The sequence below is a fragment of the Phoca vitulina genome, unplaced genomic scaffold (genome assembly GCF_004348235.1).
Source record: "Phoca vitulina isolate PV1807 unplaced genomic scaffold, GSC_HSeal_1.0 scaffold12, whole genome shotgun sequence".
Taxonomy (NCBI): Eukaryota; Metazoa; Chordata; class Mammalia; order Carnivora; family Phocidae; genus Phoca; species Phoca vitulina.
In genome coordinates this window covers 11,757,292-11,784,442 of record NW_022589715.1, presented here as the reverse complement: position 1 = coordinate 11,784,442, position 27,151 = coordinate 11,757,292, and the positions used below count along the sequence as shown (strand labels likewise).

General features: G+C 46.4%; 2 protein-coding genes across 2 annotated transcripts; both read right to left on the bottom strand.

Annotated features, from left to right (window-relative positions):
* Positions 1-9,827: 9,827 nt before the first annotated feature.
* On the bottom strand, positions 9,828-19,535 carry IL1F10 (interleukin 1 family member 10). Its single transcript, XM_032410486.1, has 6 exons — positions 19,397-19,535; positions 16,879-16,933; positions 12,921-12,980; positions 10,744-10,829; positions 10,326-10,453; positions 9,828-10,040 (listed from the first exon to the last, which is right to left on the bottom strand). Exons 2-6 carry the CDS (start codon positions 16,923-16,925, stop codon positions 9,828-9,830), a joined length of 534 nt encoding a protein of 177 aa, XP_032266377.1. The 5' UTR covers positions 16,926-16,933; positions 19,397-19,535.
* A 1,844-nt stretch (positions 19,536-21,379) lies between these two features.
* IL36RN (interleukin 36 receptor antagonist) lies at positions 21,380-25,164 on the bottom strand. Its single transcript, XM_032410488.1, has 5 exons — positions 25,103-25,164; positions 24,666-24,726; positions 23,008-23,093; positions 21,804-21,931; positions 21,380-21,604 (listed from the first exon to the last, which is right to left on the bottom strand). The coding sequence occupies exons 2-5, from the start codon at positions 24,692-24,694 to the stop codon at positions 21,380-21,382; spliced, it is 468 nt and encodes a 155-aa protein (XP_032266379.1). The 5' UTR covers positions 24,695-24,726; positions 25,103-25,164.
* Positions 25,165-27,151: the final 1,987 nt, after the last annotated feature.

Genomic DNA, 27,151 nt, shown 5'->3' with positions numbered 1-27,151 from the left:
AGATGATCCTGGTATAAGTGGTCAAGAGATTTGGAGAACCTCTGGTGCTCTGAGAACAAACTATTATTTAACACAGTAAACATGCAAATCTATGCTACCTACAAGGTGATCAGTATCCTAGGAGTTGTATGATGTGAGGGGGAGATAGTCTTGGATGAGGGTCACCTACTCCTTAGGATGTCTGTAAAGATATTCTTTGACCTTCCTCTCAGTTTGCATCTGCAGCTTAGAATCATCCCAAGCCATTGATTAAGTCCTCTCCATGTGCTCAACACTGAATTCAGAGTTTGAGAGAGCAGGAAAGAAGTATGAGCTTGAGAAGGCTAGAAAGTCAAAACTTATAGCTATCCTCCTAACAGAATCTAAAGTAGGATTCAGTAAACACAAATGGAAGATAGGGAAGGAAGAAAAAAAAGAAGGAAGAAAACATCGAAGAACAGCATGAGTACCTTTATCATAATATCGCCAGGGCACCAGAGGTCAGTTGCTTCAAAGCAAACTGTTTCAGAACCCATTCCTGGAGCCATAGGCCCTTTGCTTTCTGATACTCCTCCTCTTCCTTGGGTCTGTTCCTCTCCAGCCTTAGTGCTTTGCCTTAAATCCTACCCTCACTTCTACCAGTCTGCCTCCTATAGACAAGGGCTCCAGATGGACCTCACTTTCCTCTGTACATCCTTCCAAGGGCTAGCACTCTTCTTTGGGTTCCCAGTTAGCCTTAAAACCACTAAGCAAGATGAAGAACATCTGAGAGGGCTTGATCAAGGTGGCTTTCCCATTTTCTTTAGAAGCACTAAGTGCTAGACCCCACCCATTTCTGTATCCCCCCGTGCCAGCACTGCACTTGAACAGCATGGGTGCTCAGTAATGTTTGATTAATGAGTGAATGAATGAATGAATGAATGAAGAGTTTACTGCCCTACACAGCTCATTGAATTTGTTGTGAAAGCAGGGTAACATGAAGGTCAAGAGTGCTCATTCAGTCTGGATTTAACCCCCCCCTTTTCCATTTCCTCAAGTGACTTTGGGAACAAATTTTTTTGCAGTGCTTCCCATTAAGAAGTGGAGTGTCTTTCTCTACCCACATTCCCTTAAACCTGGGCTGGCCTTGTGAGTTGCTTTGACCAGTAGGATATGGCAAGAGTGACAATGTGAGTTCTGGAGCCTAGGCTTCATGAGGGTTTGCAGCTTCTACTTTTCCCCTTTTGAACAGCTGCCCTAAGATTACCACATAAGGAATTCCTCTAGCCTGCTGGAAGACACAACAGAGGAGAGCCAAGGCCCCCAACCAACAGTCCGTATCAACCGCCAGACATATGAGTGGGGCCATCTTGGACCTTCTAGCCCAGCTAACCCTCTGCTGAATGTGTGCGAACCCAGGAAAAACCAGCAGAGGACCCACCAGCCAACATACAGAATCCTGAAAAATAATAAATTGTTGTTAAGTTCTTAAGTGTTGGATTGGTTGTTACACAGCAAGAGGTAACTGAGATACCATGAGAAGCACTTCAGACATTGACTGGGAGCCCTGAGACTCCATCCACCCTACCAGCCCTCCTGGAAACTAGACCCTTCCCCCACTGGAAAATAGACCCTTTCTCCACTACTCTCACCAACTGCCAGTCCTTCCTAACAAATCTGGACAGGTGTCCTGGTGTTATTCTTCATTGGTTCTGACCTCCAAATTGGACCATTTTGGGACTTCTACTTGAGTTTCTTGAGACTGAGCTCCACAGTGACCTGAATAATGAATATTCCCCCAACTTACTTGATCATCTATTCCTGTATTTATTCAGCAAATGTTGCTAAGTGCCTGACACATGTTATAAACACTTTTGCATGTTCATGATATATGAACAAACAAAATAGACTAAAACTTCTGCCCTGTGTAACTTGCATTCTAGTGGAACAAGAAGGAAAAAAGTAAAACAAATAAAAACTAAATCATAGAGTATGCTAGAATATGGTAGTATTATAGAGGATTTGGGAGTGCTGGGATTTGGAGGAGGGTGCATGTTGCTATTTTAAATGAAGTGATCAGGGTAGCCCTCATTGAGGAAGTGAGAATTCCAGACAGAAGGCTAGTGCAAAGGCCCGGGGGTGGCATCAAGCCTGGAGTGTTTGTCTTTGGAGAGCAGTGAGGAGCCTGGTGTGGCCAAAGCAGAGAGTGAATAGAGAGAGGAATATAGGAGAGTACATCAGAGATAACTGTATTAGGGTTCTCCAGAGAAACAGAACCAATAGGACAGATGATAGATAGATAGATAGATAGATAGATGATAGATAGATAGATACAGAAATACAGAGATACAGAGATATAAATCCCTGTATCTATCTAAATTTATCCACAGAGAGAAAGAGAGAGAGAGAAGGATATATTATAGGAATGCACTCATACAGTTATGGAAGCCAAGAAGTTCCATAGTCTGCTATCCACAAGCAGGAGAACCAGGAAAGCCAGTGGCAGTACCCAGCCTGGAGTCCAAAGGCCCGAGAATCTGGAGCTCCTGTGTCCAAGGGCTTGAGAAGATGGATATCCCGGCCAAAGAAAAGAGAGAGATAATTCACCTTTCCTCTGTCATCTTGTTCTATTGGGGCCCTCAGTGGATTGGATGAAGCCCACCCACATTGGTGAAGGCCATCTTCTTTACTCATCCTACCAATTCAAATGCTAATCTCTTCCAGAAACACTCGCACAGACACTCCCAGAAATAATGCTTTACCAGCTATCTGGGGATTCCTTAGCTCAGTTGAGTTGGCCCATGAAATTACAATAACCCACGTTCCCCATAAACCCATGAGTATTCATTGGAATAGTGTTCCCTGGAAGAAGTCTAGAAAATACTAAGCTAGGAGATACCTGAGTCTCCAGTCCTCTGAGTAGTCAGGGTCACGTGACCATGCTTTTGGGGGCAGGGGTTGTTTTGTTTTGTAGCTCAGGTCCTCGGGCTATGGGCCCTCAGAAAGTGTCAGTGGGAGATGCTCCAGTGCAGAAGAGCCTTTGCCGAAACTCCAGGTTTCCAGCTTTCTTTGTCACTCTACTTCTATGACCAGAGCTTGGGGTGTCCCAAGGGGGTTGGAGGGGATGATTATGGGAGAGGATGATTCACTGCAGCATCTCTGTCCCTGGGAAAAGGGATCAGGCATACATGTTTTGCTCCTTCACATACATACACAAGAAGTAGAAGTGAGTATGCATTTAATATCTTTCTTCCCTCCTAGGCTCCAAGCTCCTAGAGCACCAAGAAGGTGGCTAGGAAACTTGTCAGAAGGCAGGAGCATGCAGAGCTTTATAACGTCTTCATGTGATTTGGATCTGCACTCACACACCATTTGAGAAGGATGCATCTATTATTGTAAGTGAGGCAGAGATTTGGTGCACAGGGGCTCACACACAGTGGATACTAAACATAGGAGGAATTAAATTTAATTGTTCACAGCCAGGCAGTGAGGAAGGTTGATCTTTGTTGCCACCTGCAGCCCGAAGGCCTCACTGCAGGCTGCTGGCCTCAGAAAATGGGCTCGGGGAACCGGATCCTGGATTGTTTGGACTTTGTGCCTTTTAGGGACAGAGATTGGAATTTGCCTTAAGGATAGATAGACTTGGTATATAGTTGTTGATACAAAATCAATGCACAGAAATCAGTTGCTTTCTTATACACTAACAACGCAACTGTGGAAAGAGAAATTAGAGAAATGATTCCATTTACAATAGCACCAAAAACCATAAGATACCTCGAATAAACCTAAACAAAGATGTAAAGGATCTATACTCTAGGAACTACAAAACACTCATGAAAGAAATTGAAGAAGACACAAAAAGATGGAAAAATATTCCATGCTCATGGATCGGAAGAATAAACGTTGTTAAAATGTCTATGCTACCCAGAGCAATCTATACCTTCAATGCCATCCCGATCAAAATTCCAATGACATTTTTCAAAATGCTAGAACAAACAATCCTAAAATTTGTATGGAATCAGAAAAGACCCCAAATCAACAAGGAAATGTTGAAAAAGAAAAACAAAGCTGGGGGCATCATGTTGCCCGATTTCAAGCTATATTACAAGGCTGTGATCACCAAGACAGCATGGTACTGGCACAAAAACAGACATACAGACCAATGGAACAGAATAGAGAGCCCAGATATGGACCCTCAACTCTATGGTCAAATAATCTTCAGCAAAGCAGGAAAAAACATGCAATGGAAAAAAGACAGTCTCTTCAATAAATGGTGCTGGGAAAATTCTACAGCCACATGCAGAAGAATGAAACTCGACCATTCTCTAACACCATACACAAAGATAAACTCAAAATGGATGAAAGACCTCAATGTGAGACAGGAATCCATCAAAATCCTAGAGGAGAACATAGGCAGTAACCTCTTTGACATTGGCCACAGCAACTTCTTTCAAGATACATCTCCAAAAGCTAGTGAAACAAAAGCTAGTGAAACAAAAGCAAAAATGAACTTCTGGGACTTCATCAAGATAAAAAGCTTCTTTACAGCAAAGGAAACAGTCAACAAAACAAAGAGGCAACCCACAGAATGGGAGAAGATATTTGCAAATGACACTACAGATAAAGGGCCGGTATCCAAGATCTATAAAGAACTTCTCAAACTTGACACCCAAAACACAAATAATCAAGTCAGAAAATGGGCAGAAGATATAAAAAGACACTTCTCTGAAGAAGACATACAAATGGCTAACAGACACATGAAAAATGTTCATTATCATTAGCCATCAGGGAAATTCAAATCAAAACCACATTGAGATACCACCTTACACAGTTAGAATGGCAAAAATGGACAGGGAAAGAAACAACAAATGTTGGAGAGGTTGTGGAGAAAGGGGAACCCTCTTACACTGTTGGTGGGAATGCAAGTTGGTACAGCCACTTTGGAAAACAGTGTGGAGATTCCTCAAAAATTTAAAAATAGAGCTACCCTATGACCCAGCAATTGCACTCCTGGGTATTTACCCCAAAGACACAGATGTAGTGAAAAGAAGGGCCATATGCACCCCAATGTTCATAGCAGCAATGTCCGCAATAGCCAAACTGTGGAAAGAGCCGAGATGCCCTTCAATAGATGAATGGATAAAGAAGACGTGGTCCATATATACAATGGAATATTACTCAGCCATCAGAAAGATGAATACCCAACTTTTACATCAACATGGATGGGACTGGAGGAGATTATGCTAAGTGAAATAAGTCAAGCAAAGAAAGTCAATTATCATATGGTTTCACTTATTTGTGGAACATAAGGAATAGCATGGAGGACATTAGGAGAAGGAAGGGGAAAATGAAGCGGGGGGAATCAGAGGGAGAGATGAACCATGAGAGACTATGGACTCTGAGAAACGAACAGGGTTTTAGAGGGCAGGGGGGTGGGGGGATGGATTAGCTCGGTGATGGGTATTAAGGAGGGCACGTACTGCATGGAGCACTGGGTGTTATATGAAAACAATGGATCGTGGATCACCACATCAAAAACTAATGATGTATTGTATGGTGACTAACATAACATAATAAAATTTTAAAAAATAAAAAAAATAAAAGGATAGATAGACTTGGTTTTGGCAGAATCGCTAGTGAACCTTCTTAGTTACACAAGTGTAAAATCCAACCGGCAATGTTATCAAATAACTCAAATGCCAATGCTTCTGTCTAAGATGTTAACTTTTCTGTTTATGCTCACTTTGTTCACTTCTGTCATGCTCATTTATGAAATGGTCGTATATTTTAGCAGAATGGTATCCAGGAAAATCTGGCTGCTGTTAGAGTCTTCTTCCTCGCTTTTATTTTCCTCCCTGAATCCAGGTTTAGACGTCCCTAGAACTGCCATATATTGTGTAGCCTGTGGAGTTTGTGTCCAACGTTTTGAGCCTTTGTTTGTAGGGGCTATGATAAAATGCAGAAGTGGGATGAGATGAAAACTGGGGTCAAAAGGTAAGTGTGACTAGATTTTGAATCCTGGCTGGAATGACACATGGGTTACAGGAAACCCTGAACACATTATTCTCTTGTATAAAATTGCTCCAGCGCTTCTTAGAATAAAGACAAGGTCCTTTATCAACAGCTGCCTAGCTGTCTGGCACCTCTTGTGGATACACAGAGCCCACACACTCAGACATTCATGCATACATACAATGCACATAGGCACACATGCGGACACCGGCTCATGCATGCACACATACACACATGCACACCATACATACATGTACACACACACATGCTCGTGAGCACACACATACATGTGGACACTAACACACACATGCAGCCACACTCAGGACTTCCTGCAGCCATGTGGCTGTCTCCTCTGCCTGACACATCTTGACCTGCCCCCAGAGCTCCCCCTGCCCCTCACCTGGCTGGCCCCATGCATGCCTCACTGCCTCTAAAACCTCTTCTAACCCCCTTGGATGGGACCACTTACCCTCCCCGCCAGCCCGGCTCCCTGGTGCTGCCTGAATGAGAGGTTATGACACTGTTTTCCAATCACTTATTTACTAGTCTCTGGCTCCCAACTACCAGTTGTAAATAGTGGATGAGACCTAAATTTCTCCCAGAAATTTACACAGTCATAGCTCTGATTGGCTGGTTTCAGAATGAAACTTTTGGTGTGGTCGCCAGAGAGGAGGAGGAATTTAAAAAATGAGTCTTGGGAGGTGGAGGAAGAACATTCCTGGCATCTCTGAACTGTATTTATCAGAAGTTACTTCCATTTCCTACTCTTAAATCCCAGTGCCAGAACATCCCATCATTATTCATAATAGAGCCTTGCAGAACTTCAGTCCAAGGCTCCCTGAGTGCTGTTTGGAGTGTCTTCTAGTCATTCTGTAGTAAGCAGTCAATACATATTGGCTTTTATTCCTAACATCTGGTCTCCCCATACTACAATATCTACACCTTTAAAGGGTGGGGACTGTGCCTCCCAAATCTCTTGTGTCCTCTTTGTCTCCCAGGCACTAATATAGAATTCGCATATAATAGATGTTCAAAATGTTTTTTTTTTTTTTTACTTAGAGAACTTGATCCAATTTACCTTTCTCTTGTGAACTGTGCCCACGGCCACCCAGACATACCCAGTCCCTGTCTCAGTCGTGGGCCCTGCACCAAGTTGGATCAAGTTGAGTTACCATGAGTGAAGGAGATGAGCAGGCATGGGGAGGTGACAGGGGCTAGGCAAACCTTGGAACCAAAGCACCAAAGCTGATCCCAGGGCAGTGCCAAACAGAAGGCAGGTGGGATGTGAGGGGGAGTGAAGAGGAAGCTGGAGGAGCTGAAGCTCTAGTAGCAACTGGGTTGGTCCAATGTTGACCTCAGGGGTCCAGGCTTAAAATCCAGGGCCTGCTTGAAATACTTGGATGATTCCTCCAGGTCTCCTGGATGAGTGTAACCTCCCTCACAAGGCATTCATAGCCAGGCCCTGCCTAACTTCTCATCTTCATTTTCTACTCCTCAGCCATAAGCCCTGGGTCTCAGCACGTGATGCCTCATCACATCCCAGAAGTGCTAGGAGCTCTTCTCCATCACACCTCCCAGAGTCATTCTCTCTGCCTAGAAATGCCCATGCCCACACTCTCTGACTGGAAAACTACTCTTTCTTTGAGGCCCAGACTAAGTTCCCTTTCCTTTTCGAAGCCCTGCCCAGCCCTCTCTGCTAGCTCTGCCTCTGCGCCACAGTGGGCACCATCCACCGTGCTACCATGGCTCTCCTTACACTCTCTCCTGAACCATCGGCAAGACCCAAGTGATCATCCACCAATCCATTCGAGACTTTGTACTTCTTCAACACTTTTGGTGTTCCAGCAGCTACTCTGGGTACTGGTGACCTGAAATTGAACAGAGCACGCCCTCCAAAAGCACAGAGTAGTCTCAACACATAAACACACAGGTATGACATGATAGCCAGGTGATAAAGTAATTGGGGCATATGCTGGCAATGGAGAGGCAGGGTAAGAATCTGAACTTATTAAAGGCATCAGGCCAGCATGTCTCTCCTCGGCTAAAACCCTTCCCATAGCTTCCCTTCACACTTAAAGATAAACTGAAGCACTCATTTTGCCTTTAAGGCCCCCAGGACCCAGCCCCTGCTGGTCTTGATCACCTCCTAACCCTCTCCCTTGTTCTCCAGGCTCCAATACCCCTGCTTCCCACTGCTGTTTGGACACACCAAGCCCCTTGTCTCAGAACCTGTATGCTTGCTATTCCTCTGCCTCATCACTCCTAGTCCCACTTGCTCCTGTCCTTCAGCCTCAGCTCAGATGTCACCTCCTCAAAGAGTCACCTCCCCTGCCTACCTTCTCCAATGTTATATCTCTCAATACTTACGGCCCTCACCCTCTATCATGTAAACTGCCCTTGTTTGTTTGTTTTCTTCTTTGATTATTTGCCTATTCAATGTTTCCCCCACTCAATTATCAGCTCCAAAGAAGCTTGTTCTTGTTTACCATCCTTTCCCCAACTCCCAGAATAAGAGTGGAATAAAAATATGTGGAACAACATTGGGGTCAGATGGGCCAGAATGACCTTGAGTTCCATCATGTACAGCTCATGCGACCTTCAGCAAATTATTTCACCCCTTCTAGTTCAGTGTCCTCATCTGTCAAATGGGCAAAAATGCTTGCCTTGCAGGGTGGTTCTGAGGGTGAAGACAGCCTGTCCCTGAATGCCCTGGCCCCTGGGTCATGTTGCATGGACGCTGAGTAGTTACACAGAAGAGGAAGAGCGCCAGCAGCCCACCGCTCTGAGTGCTGACACCATGGGCTCTCTGCCCTAGTCTGCACCCGACCCCAGATTGTCTGTGAAATGGAGAGAGATTCGGGCTCCGAAGACAAGTATCAGTCCTAACTGCAAACTCTCAGCCAAGTCCCAGCCCTGTAGTGTTGGCTGGAGCAAGTCACCTCAGCCCATTAGCTCCACCACAGCCTTAAACTCAACACACCCAGTACAAACTCGCCATCTGTCCCTCACTGCTCCTCCTTGTCCTCACATGTCAAAACCAGCAGACAACCAGTGGCATTGATCAATCGGTCGAATGACTGATTCACTGTGAAATATCTGATAGGCAAATCACAAGACTTGAACTAAAACTACAATTGTGAGGAGCCCATGACATTGTCCACCCAGGGACAGAGGGGGAGAGCTAGGTTCTGCCTGCAGCTTCTGGCTGTTTCTAGAAGCTCTGGAGCAGATGGGCTGCAGGAAAAGCTGTAGGCAGCCTTCTAAGAACTCACTGAGTGACCCACGCACCTTTCATTAAACACTGTTCACAGGGGCCTACTAAGACTTTGTACTATTTTCCTATTGCTGCTATAACAAATTACCACAAACTTGGTGGCTTAAAATAACACACATTTATTATTTTACAGTTCTGGAGGTCAGGTGTCTGAAATGGGTTCACTGTACTAAAATTCAACTGTTTCTCCTGGAAGCTCTAGGGGAGAATCCTGTCCCTTGCATTATCTGGCTTCTGGAAACCACCAGCATTCGTGGGCTGGTAGCCCCCATCCTCTACATTCGAAATTAGCAGCATAGCATTTTCCAGTCTCTGGCTCTCACCCTCCAGCCTCGTTCTTATGAGGACCCCTGTGGTTACACTGGGCCCACTGGGATAATCCAGGATGGTCTCCCCATCTCAAGATCCTTACCTTAATCACATTTGCCAAGTCCCTTTTGTCTTGTAAGGTAATGTATTCACAGATTCTGGGGATTAGGATGTGGATATCTTTAGAGGGGCATTATTCTGCCTACCACAGATCCTAAGCAGGATGAGCTTGGTTTGGGGGCGCCAGCCTAGAGCTCAGCCTCCTGCCGCCTCCCTACCGACTCTGTTCAAAGTAGAACTCAGTGTGGGCCAATGGCTCACTCTCCTTGACAAGTCGTATTGGCTGCTGGGACTCAGCTGGGCCACAGAGAAACCAGCCAGGCCAGGCCGCGGCCTCAAGCCTGAAGGCTGAGCCCGAGCTTCTCTGGAAGAAGGTGAAGCGCATGGCTTCTTCACCACCCTTGTACAGATCCTCGATGTTCACATCCTGTGGGGGGCAAGATGGCTGCTGCAGGATAAGGCCACTGGTTGAGATATCAGCCCTAGAGGCCCCCAGGGGGTGGCCAGTGAGGGACTTTACAGGGAGGGTCAGTACCCAGGGCAGTGCCTTCTGCAGGTTCTGGAGGGCAGGGGTCTTGGCACTAGGTGCAGAGGGAAGGGGAGGCATGTGTGGATTTGGCTGGGAGTCCACAGCTGGGTATAGAGATGCCAGAGCACCCAGGAAGCCAGGCCATGTCTGGGGGGCACCCCAGAATATGGTGTGGTTTCTCACCTCCAGCTGCAGGGTAGGCCCCTCTCTTGTCTCCACACAGGCTAGGCAGTGACTGCCTCCTTGGATCCCCAGGAAGATGGGGACTTTGGTGCGGTCCAGGCCTCTGTTGGGAAGTATGCAGATCTTCTCTGGGAGGAAAGAGAGAAGAGAGCCAGAAGATGAGAGGACCTAGATGGCAAGCTCTCAGCGAGCTACACCTGGGCAGAAAAGAGCTGGCCCAGGGCACACCTGGCTTGACCCCTGCATGCAGGCTGTGGGGCAGGCTGGGACCCCTGCAGCGGTCATGACACCCTCAGAAGGAGAGGTCCTCAGCTGCTCCCTGCCTCTTCTCACTGTCATCAGAGGCAGAGGGAAGGGGAGAGCCGGTGGCAGGTGGAGCATGGGTGTGTCTGAGGGGATGGAGGCCCCAGTGGCTCACCTGCACAGCAGTTGTCCAAATTGGGATCTCCCACCAGGAGCTGGTCACCTCTTAAGTATAGAGCCTTCTGATCTGCATCCTTAAGTCTGGAACAAGATGGTTGTGCTGACGACCTGCTCCCTTCAGGCACCACCAAGCCCCAAAGTCTTCCCACCCCCATGCTCTGAAGTACCACACTGAGCATTTAGGTGTTCTTCTCTCCTATAGGTGAGAAGTAGGTGCATGACTCCACCCAAGAGCGGGTAAAAGCAGATCAGCCTTAAGGCAAGGGAAGGTCTTCTGGAGCTCGTGATTCTCAGAGGCTCCCTTTACCAGCGTCGGCCTCTGTCAGGGCCCTGGGGCAGTGAGGAAAGCCAGTGCCTTCTCATTGATGGGTAGACAGAGTTTTCCTGATTATGCTAGCCCCTTTTCATGCCCTTCCTGAGAAATTTCCTAATGAGGCTCAGATGTCTCTAGGATACAGTGAGCCTTATCCCAGATTTTCTGGGCCTGACCCAATTTTGCATAAATGTTTTATTTTCTTCAGTGAAGAGGATTAATTGAATGTATAATAAAGTGTGGTTTGTGGGGCGCCTGGGTGCCTCAGTCAGCTAAGCGTCCGACTCTTGATTCTGGCTCTGGTCTTGATCTCAGGGTCATGAGATCAAGCCCCATGTCAGGCTCTGTGCTTAGCGCGGAGTCTGCTTGAGACCCTCTCTCCCTCTCCTCCTGCCCTTTGCACATGCTCTCTCTCTCTCTAAAATAAATAAATAAATAAAATCTTTTAAAAAATAAAGTGTGGTTTGCTTTTCAAATATTTTAAAGGCTTTTTTATAGAACAAAATTCACAAATCAGAAAAAAAAATCCTATGTGACAGTGGGTGTGCCAACATGGCCACCCTGTTCCATGCAAGGTGTATTCTAGGGTGGCCCCGTGTTATGGGTGCCAAATTAGGAGGTCAGCAAAGAGCTGGAGCAGGGTGTGATTACAGTCATTTGGGGTTGGCGATGGTTCCAATGATCAGCCTGGGAGGGTAAATACGTGTTGGGGAACAGGGAGGAAACCATGGTGAGCGTGTGCAACATCAAAGTCATGCAGGTTATTAGCTCGCAGGTTATTATCTCGGTGGCTTGGCTGGTTTCAAAATGTCAGCCGCTCTCAGGACCTGGGGAGCCCTCCCTATCTCCAAGGGCAGAACCTCTGGGCCAACACCATTGCCTCCAGAATTTTTTATCTCAGTAACAACTAATTATAATACCCTTAGCTAATGACTGTATGTGTGTAAAGAAGGTTCACTTGTACAATAAAAATAAAGATCTGAAAAGAGCCTGAGTTTGCCATTCTCTCTCCAACCTGGACAACCAGGACTTGTGCGGAACTCATCTGCCAGCAACATTCTCTTTGAAGACCAGAATCCAAGTTAGATACCCCAAGGTGCTGACATCTGTTTTGTCATGTGGGTGCTTCATGCACATGTGTCTTGCCTTCCCAGGCACATTGTAACTTCCTGGAGGCCCTAACTGGCCCCCTGGTATCTAGGACAGGGCAGGCCCATGGAGGTGCTGAGGAAATGTGACCCAGAAGTCAGTCCTGTTTTATTTGTGTTATGTCTCATCTCATTCCTCAAAGGGCTGGAGACAGTTTACGAGAAATCACAGGCAATAAAGTATAAACTATAAGGAAAGTCTCGAATGTCAAATGAGGTAAAAGGGATAGTTGGGAGTGCAGACAGGGAGGAAAGGCCACAGAGGCCAACATATAAAGATGCCGTCACTGAGATTCAAAATTGTCTCTGAGCTCTTGGAGAGAGGAGGACGGAGCGGCATAAGGGGTGAGTCCTGGCTCTGTGTGACATGAGGTAATTTTTTTAACATCTTTGAGCTTCAGTTTCATTCCAATTTTAGTATATGTGCTGCCAAAGTGAGCACTGAGCTTCAGTTTCCAAATCTGAATGGATTCATTCATGCCCCCCTTGTAGGTTACTCAGGAGGAAGGCAAGGCAGCAGAAGGGCTGGCATCTTGCAGATGGTCAGGAAAGAGAGCTATTGTGATGAGGATGATGATTAAGCTTAATTATGGGGTACTTGAGATTTCTTGGGTGAGATGGAGCCGCATCCCTCCCCTCAGCCTTCTTTCCCTCTTCCCACATCATCCTCAGGCCCCTGGTTTAGAGAGGGAGGACTCCAGGAAGACTTACATGTAGTATCTTGCCATGGGGAGGGAGCACATTCCTGCAATTGTGGGCGACTGGTCCTTGCTGAGGGGGAAGGAGAGAAGGGCTGTCAGAGAAGGGTGGGTAGAGCTGGGGGGCAGGCCCCCTGGGGGCCCCCAAATCACCAAATTACAGGGTAGAAAAATCTCACTAGGCTGCTTATCTATAACTGGCCTGCCAGAATCCTCCATGATCTCCCCAGCTCAGCAAGTTCCAGGCAGCTCTGTTTCACCCTCCTTTGGGGCCATCTGACTGGGGTGTGAGCCCATGACGTGTGCATGGTGCTAGCTTGGGGAAACCGAAGAACAGGTTCCCCAAAGAGTTTAGACAGGAGTACTTCCTGGAGCTGAGACTGAGGTGGGGTATGCTCCAGCCTCACAGTTTGAGGATGAGCTGGACTCAAACCCTGTCCCACTGCCCAGGCTGGCACTAAAGTCACCTGAAGGTTCTGATTCGCCAGGGCTTGAAGTGACTCCATGACAAGCCAGCCTTGGGAACTGGTATACCATCTCAGTTTTTCTCACTCTCCAGTGAACATATAAATCACCTGCCAGTTCTGGTTCCCTGGGTCTGGGCTGGAGCCTGAGACTGTGCATTTCAAACATGCAACCAAGTGATATGAACACTGCTGGTCCCTGGCCACACTTTGAGTAGCAAAGGACTACATAGAGGATCTCCCAGCCCAGACAGGCCATCAGCAGCGTGGCCTCAATGCAAGCACACTTGATGCTGTTCTCTCTCTCAGCCAGACTACTGGGGCTCTTTTGGTTGCAGCAGCAAAACTAATGGGCAGGCTAGTAGCTATACCAAGGTCTGGCCAGGACAGATCAAGTGGAGGGCTCTGTGTGAGGATGATGACTCCCACTCTCGGTCAATGTGAGCACAAGGGGCAGGCAGAAATTCAGTGCTGGTCCAGTCTAGCTGGATCTCCAGGGGCCCCAGAAGCCTCCTGTCCTGGCCCAACCCCAAAATCCCAGTATTTCTCCCAAAGACTGCCATATCAGGCACCCCCTCCTGGGTTCTGGCTAGACTGTGATGAGGTGAATAGGAGTGAGAAGCCAGCTTCTAGTCCATCAGAGAGCCTGGGGTCCTGGTGCTAAGCATCTGCCATCGTCCCTCCCAATGCACCACACACTCCATCCCCTAAGCTTTCCATTCCCTATTGTCCCCAGGTGACCTTTCCCTGGACTCTGGCCTATTGTCCTCCCTGGACACCATCTCTGGCTGTCTCAGACTTCATCAATCCACCTGTCCTGAGTCAAAAACCACCACCCAAGTAGCACTGAGCTTTCTCCATCACATCCTCTCCTTGCTCTCCTACACGTTTTCTATGTGGACTATGTTCTCTCCAAGACCAGTATTAACTTCTGTGGAGCCAAATCAAAAGACTCTTTTGATTCTTCTGATATTTGGCTTCTGCCTCCTCAGAGCTCTTGACATTAATTGACTCCCTTCACACTTCCATTTTCCCCTTCTCAGGTCTGTGTAGATTCTCCTTTCCATTTGGTGGTGTCCCTAAGGCTGGAAGCCACAAGTCTAAGTTCTAAGCACTTCTCTCTCATACCCCATGAGTTGCCATTCATCCATTTCCACAGCTGCAGTGATCATATTGGTCTAAAGCCTCCCAAGTCCCAATTGAACATGATACTTTATCTCCAACAGTCTATAGGACACCTCCCTTTGGACTTCCTGCCATTACACCCAACCAAATAGATCTGAAGTCAAATCAATCTTCTCCTCCTCCCAGCCCATTCATCTCCCCCCTTCTCCTTACTCTGTGTCTGATTTGCTAGCCAGTTCTCATAAATTATTCTTTAAAATGTAATTTTGTCTTCTTTTTTTAAAGATTTATTTACTTATTTGAGAGAGAGAGAGCACATGCACATGAGTGGGAAGAGGCAGAGGTAGATAGAATCTCAAGCAGACTCCATGCTGAGCATGAACCTGAGCTGAAATCAAGAGTTGGATGTTTAACCAACTGTGCCACCCAGGTGCCCCTAAAATGTAACTTTGTCTTAATAGCCATTGTACCTGTGCCTGTATTCCTGGCTTTTCTACCTTCAATCCAGCCCAACCTATGTGAGGTACCTGGACCTATATTCTAGGTATTGCTTTCACAACATCTCCACCCAGCTCTAGAGTCTACAGTGGCTGCCCATTTCATCACCATCTGGCCCTGATTCACTTGTATGAGTGTATCTCACTTCTCTGTGGACACTAAACCACCCCTCCAGGCACATGCCTTCTTTCTTCCCTGTGGGCATGCTCACAGTTGTCTTTGATTTCCCTGCCTCAAAAGTCATCCCCCCTCCTTGCCATCCATTCAGGTCTTTTGGCATTAGAGGCACTGGATATGGTATCATTTATCTATAGGTTGAGTCTCTAGTTCTGCCAAATTAATTATCAGGTCAGAGTAACAGCTCAGACATACAAGGTTATGTCACCTCACCTCCACTTCTCAGTTTCAGCATCTATAAAATCGTGGAATTAGAGTCTGTGGTTATTAAGATTCTTCCAGATCAAACGATCTATGATTCCATGACTCAGAGTTTAATGAATCTTTCCTTTACTCTTGCAACCCTACTCTGAAATCCTATTAGATTTCACTGTCTTATGTATTGTTCTATATACAGACATTTGTTTCCCTTATAAAAGTTAACAATATCTTGATCCATGAAGTGTGGCCTGTAGCTCCCTCCAACCACCCTGACACACATATATGCTTATAAGCAAGACATAGAAACACACACAGATTTCAATGGCCAGGTTGGGCTCTAGACCTAGCTTTGCTACCAATTTGGCTTGCTACCTTAGAAAGTCCCCTTTAGTCCCTGGGCCTCCAACTTGTTATCATTAGGAAGAGAGGCTGGGCAAGGTCAGTATTTTTCAAAACTAAGTTTCACAATGAAAATTTACACAGAAATCTAATGAAAGTAAAATGGATAAAGGGAACTTGCTTTTGCTGAATCAGAGAATGAGAGTGATACCAGAACCCTGTCTTTGACCACTAAAGCAGGCACTGGGGCATATCTAATGAACCCCAAGCCTCATCACACACTGGTGAATACCACTGGCCTGGCTGATTTCTTCTGAAATTACTTCCTAACATCTATGGTTCCAAATATTTAAAAATCTTGACTTGGTTTAACCCATGCCTTCTCTCAAATTCTTTCTATGTGCTCCCAGACTTATTTAGCATCCCATGATGTTCTGTGGAGGGGATACCTTGTTATCTAAAGAGCTTGCCAGGAGGAGTTAAGGGAGGGGGCATACCAGAGATATTGACAGAAAGGAGAAGGAAAGTGAGAAGGAGAGATAGAATACTGCCTATGAACCACTGACCTGAAATCCTGGGTGCCTGGAACATCCAACTGATTTCTGCAGGGCATCTGCCCCGAGTTTATACTGTCTGGCCAGGGTGGGTCAAGCCTGCTGCAATCTTTATAATTGGCTCTAGGTTGGGAAAGAAGAGCCTAGGGATTTCACAATGTCTTTAGCACAGTATGGATAATGAGAAGGTGGGGGCATTAATGAGTGTTTGTTGGAGGGGGAGAGAGTCACCCATAAAGCCTGGCAGAAGCCAGTCACTGGGCCCCTGCTCATAGCTACTATCATTGACACTGTTATTGGTGGTTTCAATAGCCAGATAAATAGTCTTGGGGTCAGATGTCTTCACATCACCTTCCTGTTGGTGCCCCATGAGGGTCCATCCTAGGCTTAGAGAGGTAGAAGAGGCAAGAGGGGATGTGTTTAAGGGGCCCAAGGACAGAGCAACCTCTGGTGTTTTAAGCCAGGCTGCAGCCAGCAAGACAACATGAGAGAGGGGACTGATGGCATTGGGAGTATGGCCCTGTTTGGAAAGAGGGGAGGGAAGTCTCTGCTTTTCAACAAGTCCTATTAGCTGTTATCAGGTTGATGAGACAGAACATTTAAGGAAACCTACCTGCAGAGGACATTGACCTTAGATCCATCCTGGGACTGGGCAGCCATCGTGTTCCCTGGAGGGTTAGGACACATGACACCGTGTAAGCAGGGCAGGTGTAAAGAGCAGCATGTGAGCAGGGCAGGAGTAAAGAGAATACTCAAGCCTCTAATCAATATTACTTAACTCAGTCCATCCATCCACCCACCTGTCTGTCCAACCATCCAACCATCCATCCATCTGTCTACTTGCAAGGGGTGGAGAAGCTTGGCATAGTGTTCTCTGGGGACCATCTGCCTTACCATAATTCTCACTCTTAGGTCATTCAAAGGGCCTGGTAAGAAAGTAGGAGAGGCCAATCCACATGTAGATGCTTAAAGAGTGAAAGATAAGAAAAGATGGGCAGGGAGGGGACCCAATTTCTGTTTCCTAAGGCCAACAGTCATTCTTCACCCCTCTCCCAATCTATCTCTCATCTCTCTGTGGAAAGGGCCAATGCATGGGGTATTATGCCAGGCAGTTAATGAGCATTTACTGAGTATTTACACTGCTGTGTGACAAAGATGTGCAATGCATGGTCCCCGTTGTTAGGTAGCTTTACAGTCCAGCTGGGGAGCTAAGTCATAAATATTTAAAAAGATAATTAAGAAGACTGGGCTCTCTAATCTGCAGGACAAGGGCATATTGGAAACAATAGAGGCAGAGAATCTCCTTGAGTAAAAAAATTCCTAGAATTGAAAGGGCCTTAGACATGGCATATAGGATCCCTCCAAAGGGAGAAATCTGTGCTACGGCACCCCTGAGACATAGTTAATCAGGCTCTTCTTCAATACCTCCACAACTTCTTGAAGAAACCCTAGCAGTGTGTGTGGTCCTTGCGGTTAAAATTTTTGGGTCACACGTAATTTCTACTCATCAGTCCTGCTTGTGCCTCCTGGAATTACACAGAACAAGTTTATTTTTCTACTAGGCAGAGCTTTGAGTGTTTGAATGGGGCTTTCTGTGTATTGCTTCTCCAGGATAAAGACCCTCAGCTTCCTAGCCTCTACCCTAATGACTTGATCGTGGGACACTCTCAACTATTCAGAACACACTCTTAGTCCTCAATGCCTATGCCTTGCACAAATGCCATGTGATGTGGGCATAATACCTCTGTAAATACAGGTCAAGCTGGGGACTTATATTGAAATTGAAGAAATCTAAAACCACTATGTCTTTTTCATATGAACAATTATGATGCCAAGGTCCCCCAGCCCATACATTCTGTTTTACTTTCCTTCTTTTTCTATTGACTCATGTCAGCTCATCCCTGCTAAAACCATTTTGAATTCTACCATCCTACAAATGATGAATCAATCACTTCAGGCTGGAGAAAGCTTCCAGACTGAGGTGAAATTTCAGCTGCTCCTTGAAGGATGGGCCCATTTAGATGGGTGGAGGAGAGAGAAAGAATAGTCCAGGGTGGAGGAATAGTTTCCACATTCTGTACTCGCCGGTTTCCAATTATTTGTCAAATGTTATTTGAGATCCTTGGAAACAAATAAATACAGCCTTGACCTTGAGGTCATTTCAGGGGCCATAGACCCCAAATCAATTATTACAATGAGGGGAAGTTGGCATAGCCATGTAGCACAGTCAGAGCAGATGACCAGAGATCTCAATTCAGCAAAGTCTTCTTGGAGGAGGTGACAATATGAGACTATGGCTGGGCCCGTGGGCAAAGAAAGAGTGTGAAATGGGTCTGCAGAAACAAGCCTGGTGCCCAGAGCCTGTGTTCTCGGCACTCCTGAGAGGCCTGTGGCAGGACTTGTGCTGTTGGCTACCCAAGGGCTTTGGCTGCATTTGGGCCTCAGTAGCTCCACAGAGACAGACCCTTTTGGTCTGGCCACCTCCTTGCTAGTGCTTCAGCAGAATCTGAACCTGCCAGGCTGGTCTGACCAGTGAGATGCAGGAAGAATACCTGGGGCTCAGATTTAGGCCTCTCCTCTGGCTTCTGTTCTGATCCCTTAGAGTTTAGGCAGGGATGCTGGAGTCATAATCCCTGGCATGTCAGACTGGAGGTGCAAAGGTAGTCAAGGAAGAGCTAAACTTTGCAGACACAGAGAATATTCAACAACTTTAGTATGATCAGCTTTTAAATAGAATGTTTGGAGAAACAAAAGGGCTGATGTTGATTTTGAGAAGGAAAATGAAAATATTGGAGAAAACTGCAATCATAATAAAATAAATGTATTTATTTCTCTTTTCCTATGTATTAGTTATCTATTGCTGTGTAACAAGTTGGGGCACCTGGATGGTTCAGTCAGTTAAGCATCCGACTCTTGGTTTCAGCTCAAGTCATGATCTCAGGGTCCTGGGATTGAGCCCTGCATCAAGCTCCACCCTCAGCAGGGAGTCTGCTTGAGATTCTCACTCTCCCTCTCCCTCTGCCCGCCCCTGCCCTGTGTGCACTGTCTCTCTCTCTCTGAAAAGATAAATAAACACATCTTTTTTTTAAAAAACCTTAGCAACTGAAAGCAACAAACATTTATTTTCTTACAGTTTCTGAGAGTTGGAAATCTAGACCAGTTTAGCTAGGTGGTTCTGCTTCAGAGTCTCTCTTGAGGTGGCAATCGAGCTGTCAGCCAGAGTTGCATCATCTGAAGGCCTGACTGTGGCTGGGAGAGCTGCTTTCAAATGCACTCATGTGGCAGTTGGCAGGAAGCTTCATTTTCAACACATGGGTCTCTCTATAGGGCTGCTTATGAGATGGCAGCTGGCTTCCCCCAGAACAAGTAAACAAAGAAACAGACAGAGAAAACAAGATAGAAGCTGCAGAGTCTTTTTTATAATCTAATCTCAAAAGTAGCATAATATTACTTCTGCCACATTCTGTTAGTCACAGAGACAATACGGGTACAATGTGGGAGGGGACACACACGATGTGAGATGGGGTCAGCAGCAGCTGTGTTGATGTCGTAGGGCTGCCATAACCAATTACCACAAAATTGGTGGTTTAAAACAATGAAAATTTTTGCTCTCATAGTTCAGGAGACTAGAAGGCTGTCCTCCCTCTGAAGGCTTTAGGGAAGAATACTTCCTTGCCTCTTCCTAGCTTCTGGTGGTTGCCTCAGTCATGGTATTTCTTGCCTTATTGCCACATTAAGTACAATCTCTGCATCCATCTTCACATAGCCTTCTTCCTGGGTCTCCTGTGTGTCTCCTGTTGCATATGCAGTCATGCTGGATTTAGAGCCCATCCAAATACAGCATGACCTCTTAACTAATTACATCTGCAAAGAACCTGTCTCCAAATAAGGCCCCAGTCTAAAATTTCCAGAAGGACATGAATTTCAACCAGCATGGGACCCTTTGGAGGCTGAAACCCATACCTTGCAATCTCAGGGGGCTATGACCACTCTAGGTCCAGGATTATTCTTTCTATAAATTCCTTTTCCAGGAGATTCCAACCACACTAACTCATCATATTCTCTTTCTTCACAGCTTTGCTGAGGTCTGTGTACTGATTCTGTCGCTGCTGACCAGAGCAGCAGAGCTCAATTCAGTTTGAATTTCACTCAGGGAAGTGGATGCTGAAGATGATTAGAAATATTGTCTGCTCTGTTTTCCTCAAGATTAACTTACTTAATACACAAAAAGCTCATCTTCATTGTAGAACAATTAGAAAATGTTTAAATAAAAGAATACAAAGAAAAATCACCTGTAATTGCTAAATTGACATTGCTAAAATTGAAGTAAACTCTTTTGGACTTTTTTTCTATGAAGAAATATATAGATAGGTATTTTTTTAATTAAAATGAAATTACAAGATATGCTAATTTGTAATTTGCTCTTCTTAATATGTCACAAGCATCTTTCCATGTGAATAGATACCAGTATCTTGGATTTTAATGGCACCTCAGGTTTCAAAACATATGACATGCCTGGCCATTCTTCAGCCTTCTGAGCTGGAGTCAATTCCTTGGACACCACCACCCTCTCCTGCCATGGCTAGCGCATGAGGGTTGAGATGGAAATGCAGAATATGATGGCAGCTGAGTTACAGGAAAGAGGGAGCGGGCTGGGTTTTGGGTCCCTAACTCTATGACCTCCCTCTCCTGCATAGTGATAGATGACTGGACCTCATGTGGGCAGCTGGTGGCCCTAATAGGCTCAACTTGGGATTGGCTGGCTTGTGGGGCTCAGGGGTACTGGGTAAGTTACCATGAAGCATGAACGGTTTCCAACACTCCCCCCACCCTGACCCCTGGAAAACTTTTCATGTGACTTCCAGTTTATCTTGAGTGGTTTTTGCAAGTTTCTACACCAGTAGCACCACTCAATAGGGAAAGAAACTTATGGACTAAGCCCCAAATCTCAGAAGGATTTACCCAAACTTGGAATCAAAAGGGAGAGTGGCCAAGTGCCCAGCCAGAGGTGGGGCCCTGAGAACAGATGGGGGAGGTTGCCATCAGTGTCCTCCTCTACCTCCGCCCCTGCCTGAGCCGGCTCTGCCCAAGTAGGTTCTGGGGGGTGCATTGCCCTAGTCACACTGCTGGAAGTAGAAGTCTGTGATGGGGTTGCCCCAGCTGGCATCCTCTGAGAGTTGGGTAAGTCTGAGAGGCTGGTCTGCTTCGGGCACGGTGCAGAGGAACCAGCCTGGGTAGGCAGCTGACTCGAAATTGGAGGTGAGCCCCGTGTCCCGCCGGTAGAAAGTGAAGCTCTTAGATTCGTTGGCACCAAGGTAGAGTTCCATGATGTTTACTGGCTGTGAGTGGAGAGGCATGGCAGGTGAGGGGAAGGAGCGGAGGAGGCAGGAGAGCTGGGCCATGGGCATGGAGAGGCAGGGCTGTCATCAACAGAACCCTGCGAGGGAGAGGATCAGGCCCCAGGATGCCTGGCCCAGTGGCTTCAGCATCTGCTGGCTTAGTGAAGTCAGATAGCAAGGATGCCCTAACAGGACTCACCTCTAGTTTCAGAGTCGGTTCCTGCCCTGTCCCACACGACAGGCACTGGCTCCCTCCCTGGACGCCCAGGATGACTGGAGACAGCTTGGCATCCAGAGACCGGTTGGGGACAACACTGATCTCCTCGCCTAGAGAAAGGAAGCCAGATTCAGGGTCCCTGACTGCCCTTCCCTCCCTCTCCCCAGATCGTGGACTTTGAAGCACAAGACCTACATGAGACATCTTGTCCCCAGACTGGGCAGAAAGGAAGCCTGGTAGCAGCTGTCATCTAGGGAAGGGTGGTCTCCTGCCAGTTGGCCCAATGACATCAAGGTATGTAAGCACATTGGACCATCTCCCACCCCTAGCCCACCCCCTTGTCCAGGCTCAAACCTTCAAGTCTTCTCTAACCCCCAGGGAGGATCTGACCACCTCCTTTAATGCCTCTTGACCCTCTGGCCTTGTTTTGGAAACTCGATTTGATAAGCCTCTCATCAGAGTTATTTGGACATATTTGTACCAACATGAGAACAGAAGAGGGTCTCATTCCTCTCTGTACCACACATACAAACCTACCCTACCACATACCACACATACAAACACATACACACACTCACATACATGCATGCATGCATACACACGTGTACACACACACACAAACACACACACACTGCCTGGCCCCAGAGCCTAGTAAATGTGTCCCAAGTGGGCAGGTATGTGCTATTTTAGAGAGAAGGCCTGTCATGGTGTCTGGGGCATGAGGCCAGATGGTGCCACCTGCTATCTGGGTCCCATCACTCTGAGGGACCAGGAATCCCCAGAGAGCAGAGGGAACCCAGGGCAAAGGGATAGAAAGCCACTCCCATATGGGAATAAAGGCCTAGGAGCCTATTTTAGATCTCTCCCCAGCACTTGCTCCCAGGAAAAGGAATGTTTGGCCTAAGTCTACCTATGAGGGAAGAACAAAGCATTCATCCTGGAAAATATTCCCACCTTTGCATAGAGGCTTCAGGTGGCAATGGGGTAGGTGTCCTCACTTTGCTGGAAGGTGTAGTATTTTATTTGTCCTTGTTCAGAGCCTGCTTTTATGATGCCCATCTACAGTGTCAGGCCTGGGATCTGTAGGCCTGTGCCAGTTTGCATAGCTATTCTAAGCCCTCTCCAGGCCCCCTCCCCTCAGAGTGTATAGAGACCTAGGGAAGTAGGGTCATGTTTTGCCACCAACCTTTGATGACCTTCCCTGCATGCAGCCCTCCAGCTAGAAGCTGGTTATCATGCAGATAAAGCACCTTCAAGGCCGCATCCTTCATTCTGAAACATCAAGACAGGATGATGCTTAGTTAGGGGAGGGGTGGGTGCTCGGGCTTGCTGGGCTCTACAGAGTCCCCCAGTGTCAGGCATTGTCTCCCTCTCCTCCCGCTGTGCCAGAAGTAACCACCCAACCTTCTCTGCCCGCCCTGCTGGGCTCATACCCTACTAATGGGATAACAATAGCCTCCCATCTGAGTCATCACCCTATTCAATCTTTTCTACACCAACCAATCTCCTCCATGTGTGATGTTGGAAAAGAAACTGGACTGTGAGTTAGAATCCTGGGTTCTTATCTGGCTGTGCCTCCACTGCTGCTGAGTCCCAACAGACAAGTTGCTTGCCCTCTCTGGGCCTGAATTTCCCTTTTGCTAATTAAGACAATGGGTTAGATAATGCCCAAGCCTCTTCCAGATGAAAATCTGATTCTTCAATCATTATTGAAGACATCAAGGCACATTCACTTCCACCTATTAAGTGAGGAATATCTTTAAATTTAAAATTCTTGGGGCGCCTGAGTGGCGCAGTTGGTTGAGCATCAGATTCTTGGTTTGGGCCATGTCGTGATCTCAGTGTCATGAGATCGAGCCCTGCGTTGGGCTCGTGCTCAGTCTGAAGTCTGCTTAAGTTCCTCTCTCCCTCTCCTTCGGCCCCTCCCCACTGCGCACTCTCTCTCTCTCTCTCAAATAAATAAATAAATCTTTAAAAAATAAAAATAAAATAATAAATTAAAAATTCTTTCATTTTACTTTTCAAATTTATTTCTCATCTCTGATTTCAGTTGATTTTTTGACATCTTGTGAGGAGAAAAATATATCCTAAAATGGGTTTCTTCAGGTGTTATACGGAAATAAGTATGCTGTGTGCAAATTGGTTCAGTGGTGGCTAAACACAAACAAATCTCATTGAAAGTTACTAATATATTGAATTGCACCATGGTTCTCTTATAAGAAGACACAGAAAGCAGTATTTCCCACATCTCTTAATCAAGGAGCGCCACTATCTAAAGCAACTCATAGGGTCGGGGCTCCCCAGAACCCACCTTGGGCAAAGCTATGTTAGACTCTGAGTTCAGAGAGAACTAGGACCATTTTCACTCACTAGTGTGAAGTCCAGAACACAGCAGACCACCTGGCTCAGTACATGCCAGCAGACAGACAGACTGATGGACTAAATAGTTTTGTTGTTGTTTTGCCCCAAAGAGCAAAAGGGAGGTAGTGGAGCAGAGTGACATCAATTCACCCCAGTGGGTGGTAACAGCTCTGAGCTGGGTCTCCTAACTTCCATTCTCATTATGGATATGTGGGGCTGAAGCTCTACACAGAGTGATTCACTTGCTCCCCCTTCTCGTCAGGGAACCCCCATGAGGTGGCCAGCCCCAGCCTGACAAAGGCTGGAAAAACTTCTCTTAGGACAATGAGGGGCTGTTCACAACTTCCCAGCTGCTCACCCACCTATGAGAGCCCCAACTCTGGGCAGGTGCAGCCCCTCCCTACCCAGAAAGGATGGACAACAGGTCTACCTGGAACTTATTTCCCCCAGAGGACACAGCCAGTCAGAGGTTCAGATACTCACCGGAAGCACAGTGCCCCACTCAGGACCATCTCGAGCTTCACAGTGTGTAGACTCTCCTATTCTGAAATAACACAAAATCTTAGGTGGAGATAGAGGCTGGGCTGGAAGGGGCCTGAGTAGCAAACAGCCTTCTAACCCCACCACCCCTCTCCCCAGCATGTGAACATCCCCCACAGAGCAGGGGATTCTAGGTCTGGGGTCAGGAGAGAGCCCCAGTCCTGCTGGGGAGAATGAAACCCAACTCCCCAAAGGACACCTCAGAATGCTCCTTTCTCCTGGCAGAGCCTGTGGTATCTGCCTGCTCCTCTGGGATGCCTCAGCCCTTTTAATAATGCACTAGGGAGGAGCCCCTGAAACTGCCACAAGCTGAGGAGGAGCAGGGCTTCCCAGGTATTTCACACCACCCTAAGCCTCCAGAAACACCTGCGCTTCATTACCTCTCCTAAGGAAGGAAGGTTCTGGAGATGTCTTCTTTCAGCAATTCTGATGAACTTCCCAGGGGCTTTCAAGCTGTTTGTGAGCACTCAGCTCCTGGACCTCAGGCGCTTCCAGACCCAAAGACTTCAGTGCAAATAGCCACTCAAGGAAAGAAGATTTTAGAACAAACCCCCTTTTCTCCCCCTTCCTTCCCTCCTTTCCTTCCTTCCTTCCTTCCTTCCTTCCTTCCTTCCTTCCTTCCATCCTTTCTTCCTTCCTTCCTTCCTTTGCTAGGCCTATGGAAAATGCTGGATGTGGGGCTTTCCTGCTTAGGCAATGTTTAGTCTACATATTCATTGTAGAAAAACCTGAAAATCCAGATTGGCAAAACAAAACACACCATGAATACTTGTCTTCTGTGAGTGTACCATCAGAAAACCAATGACAACACTTTTCCACTGCCTACATTATATATGTCACTGTCAACTGTGTCTCCTGCAGCTTCGTCATAGAGCCTACACTCCATTCAACTTGCTTTTTTCATGTAGCAAAATAGCAGAATATCTTTCCATACCAAATATGAATTATGATATAACCTTGAATAGCTGCATACATTTCATTGTATAGATGTATCATTTATTTATAGCAATCAATTATTATTAGTCTATTATTATTTGCTATTGAAAATCATGTGGTGACAAACATCTTCGTATCAACCTCTTCACTCGTGTCTGATTAGTTCCTTAGAAAATAAAATCTAGCCCATGCCACCTGTAATCAATCTTTCTCCAATACCTAATTGGCAAATTAATATGTGGCTGGGTAACAATTCATGCAATTTCAATACCTTGATACATTCTCTGTGATGGATCTGAATTAAAGGTAGAGGGCAGTGCATAATAACAAACAATTTAATGACATCTTGAGTACCGCTGATAGCCATATATTGTTAAGATACAAATTTTAAAGAAATTGTGTTCCAGTTTATAGGCTAAAAAGTCCTTAAAGTGTTCAAGAATAAATAAAATACCAAGTTTTTCCAATGTGATAAACACCTTTCAGAAAACCTTATTTTTTTAAAGATTATTTATTTATTTATTTGACAGAGAGAGACAGCACGAGCAGGCAGAGTGGCAGGCAGAGGGAGAAGCAGGCTCCCTGATGTGGGACTCGATCCCAGGACCCTGGGACCATGACCTGAGCCGAAGGCGGATGCTTAACCAACTGAGCCACCCAGGCGCACCTCAGAAAATTTTTAAAATGTAAAGGCTACTTTATGCAAAATGATTAAATTGACCAAATGGAAAGGACACTGAAAATAACTATAAAAAAGAACAAAATTAAAAAGAAAACACCAGAAGGTGTTGGCCTATAGGCAAAGTGGTTTGTTTGTTTTTTTTAAGATTTTATTTATTTATTTGAGAGAGAGAAAGTGAGTGGGGGGGTGAGGGGCAGAGGGAGAGAAACTTGAAGCAGACTCCCTGCTGAGCCCAGAGCCCCCCAGACTGTCTCAGGGCTCTATCAAATGACCCATGAGAACACGACCTGAGCCAAAACCAAGAGTCGCACGCTCAACGGACTACACCACCCAGGCACCCCAAAGTGGTTTTAAGCAGACAGACTTTCATTTGTAAAGTGATCATAGGGAAGTACATACTGTTTCACTTAAAAAGGCTGCCTTCTCTGATCCCCTGACCGCAGTGAATTGCACCAACGTGGCCACAGGACACATCGGCGGGGCTTCAGAAGCTCTGTCCTCATTCTGACTAATATGGAATGACACCAGTGCATGGCTGCACCCCTCCAGATAGGGCAGCTTGCTGAGGGCACAGGGGGATGTGTTTGCCAGCTCTGTCTGTTCTGCTGTGTGCTTCATGGTGACAGGTACACAACGAATGGATGGAGAGATGAATGAATGAGCTAAGATGGTGAAAGTGACAAAAACAAAATGAACCCCCATTAAGAAAGTTAAGTTCTTCAAACTTGAAAATAAGACAAAACGTAGCTTGAAGACCGGCATTGTGATGCCACCAGCTTTGGTTTTCTTTTTCAACATTCCTCTGGCTATT

Excerpts from the sequence above, each read along its gene's own strand:
- IL1F10 (XM_032410486.1), bottom strand. The coding sequence starts at position 16,925 with ATGGCTGCCCAGTCCCAGGATGGATCTAAGGTCAATGTCCTCTGCAG. Across the intron at positions 12,981-16,878 it reads AAGGTCAATGTCCTCTGCAG|CAAGGACCAGTCGCCCACAA; the intron begins GTAGGTTTCCTT and ends CTTCCCCCTCAG. Across the intron at positions 10,830-12,920 it reads CCCATGGCAAGATACTACAT|ACTTAAGGATGCAGATCAGA; the intron begins GTAAGTCTTCCT and ends ATCTTGTTCCAG.
- IL36RN (XM_032410488.1), bottom strand. The coding sequence starts at position 24,694 with ATGGTCCTGAGTGGGGCACTGTGCTTCCG. Across the intron at positions 23,094-24,665 it reads AGTGGGGCACTGTGCTTCCG|AATGAAGGATGCGGCCTTGA; the intron begins GTGAGTATCTGA and ends TTGATGTTTCAG. Across the intron at positions 21,932-23,007 it reads TGCAGGGAAGGTCATCAAAG|GCGAGGAGATCAGTGTTGTC; the intron begins GTTGGTGGCAAA and ends TCCTTTCTCTAG.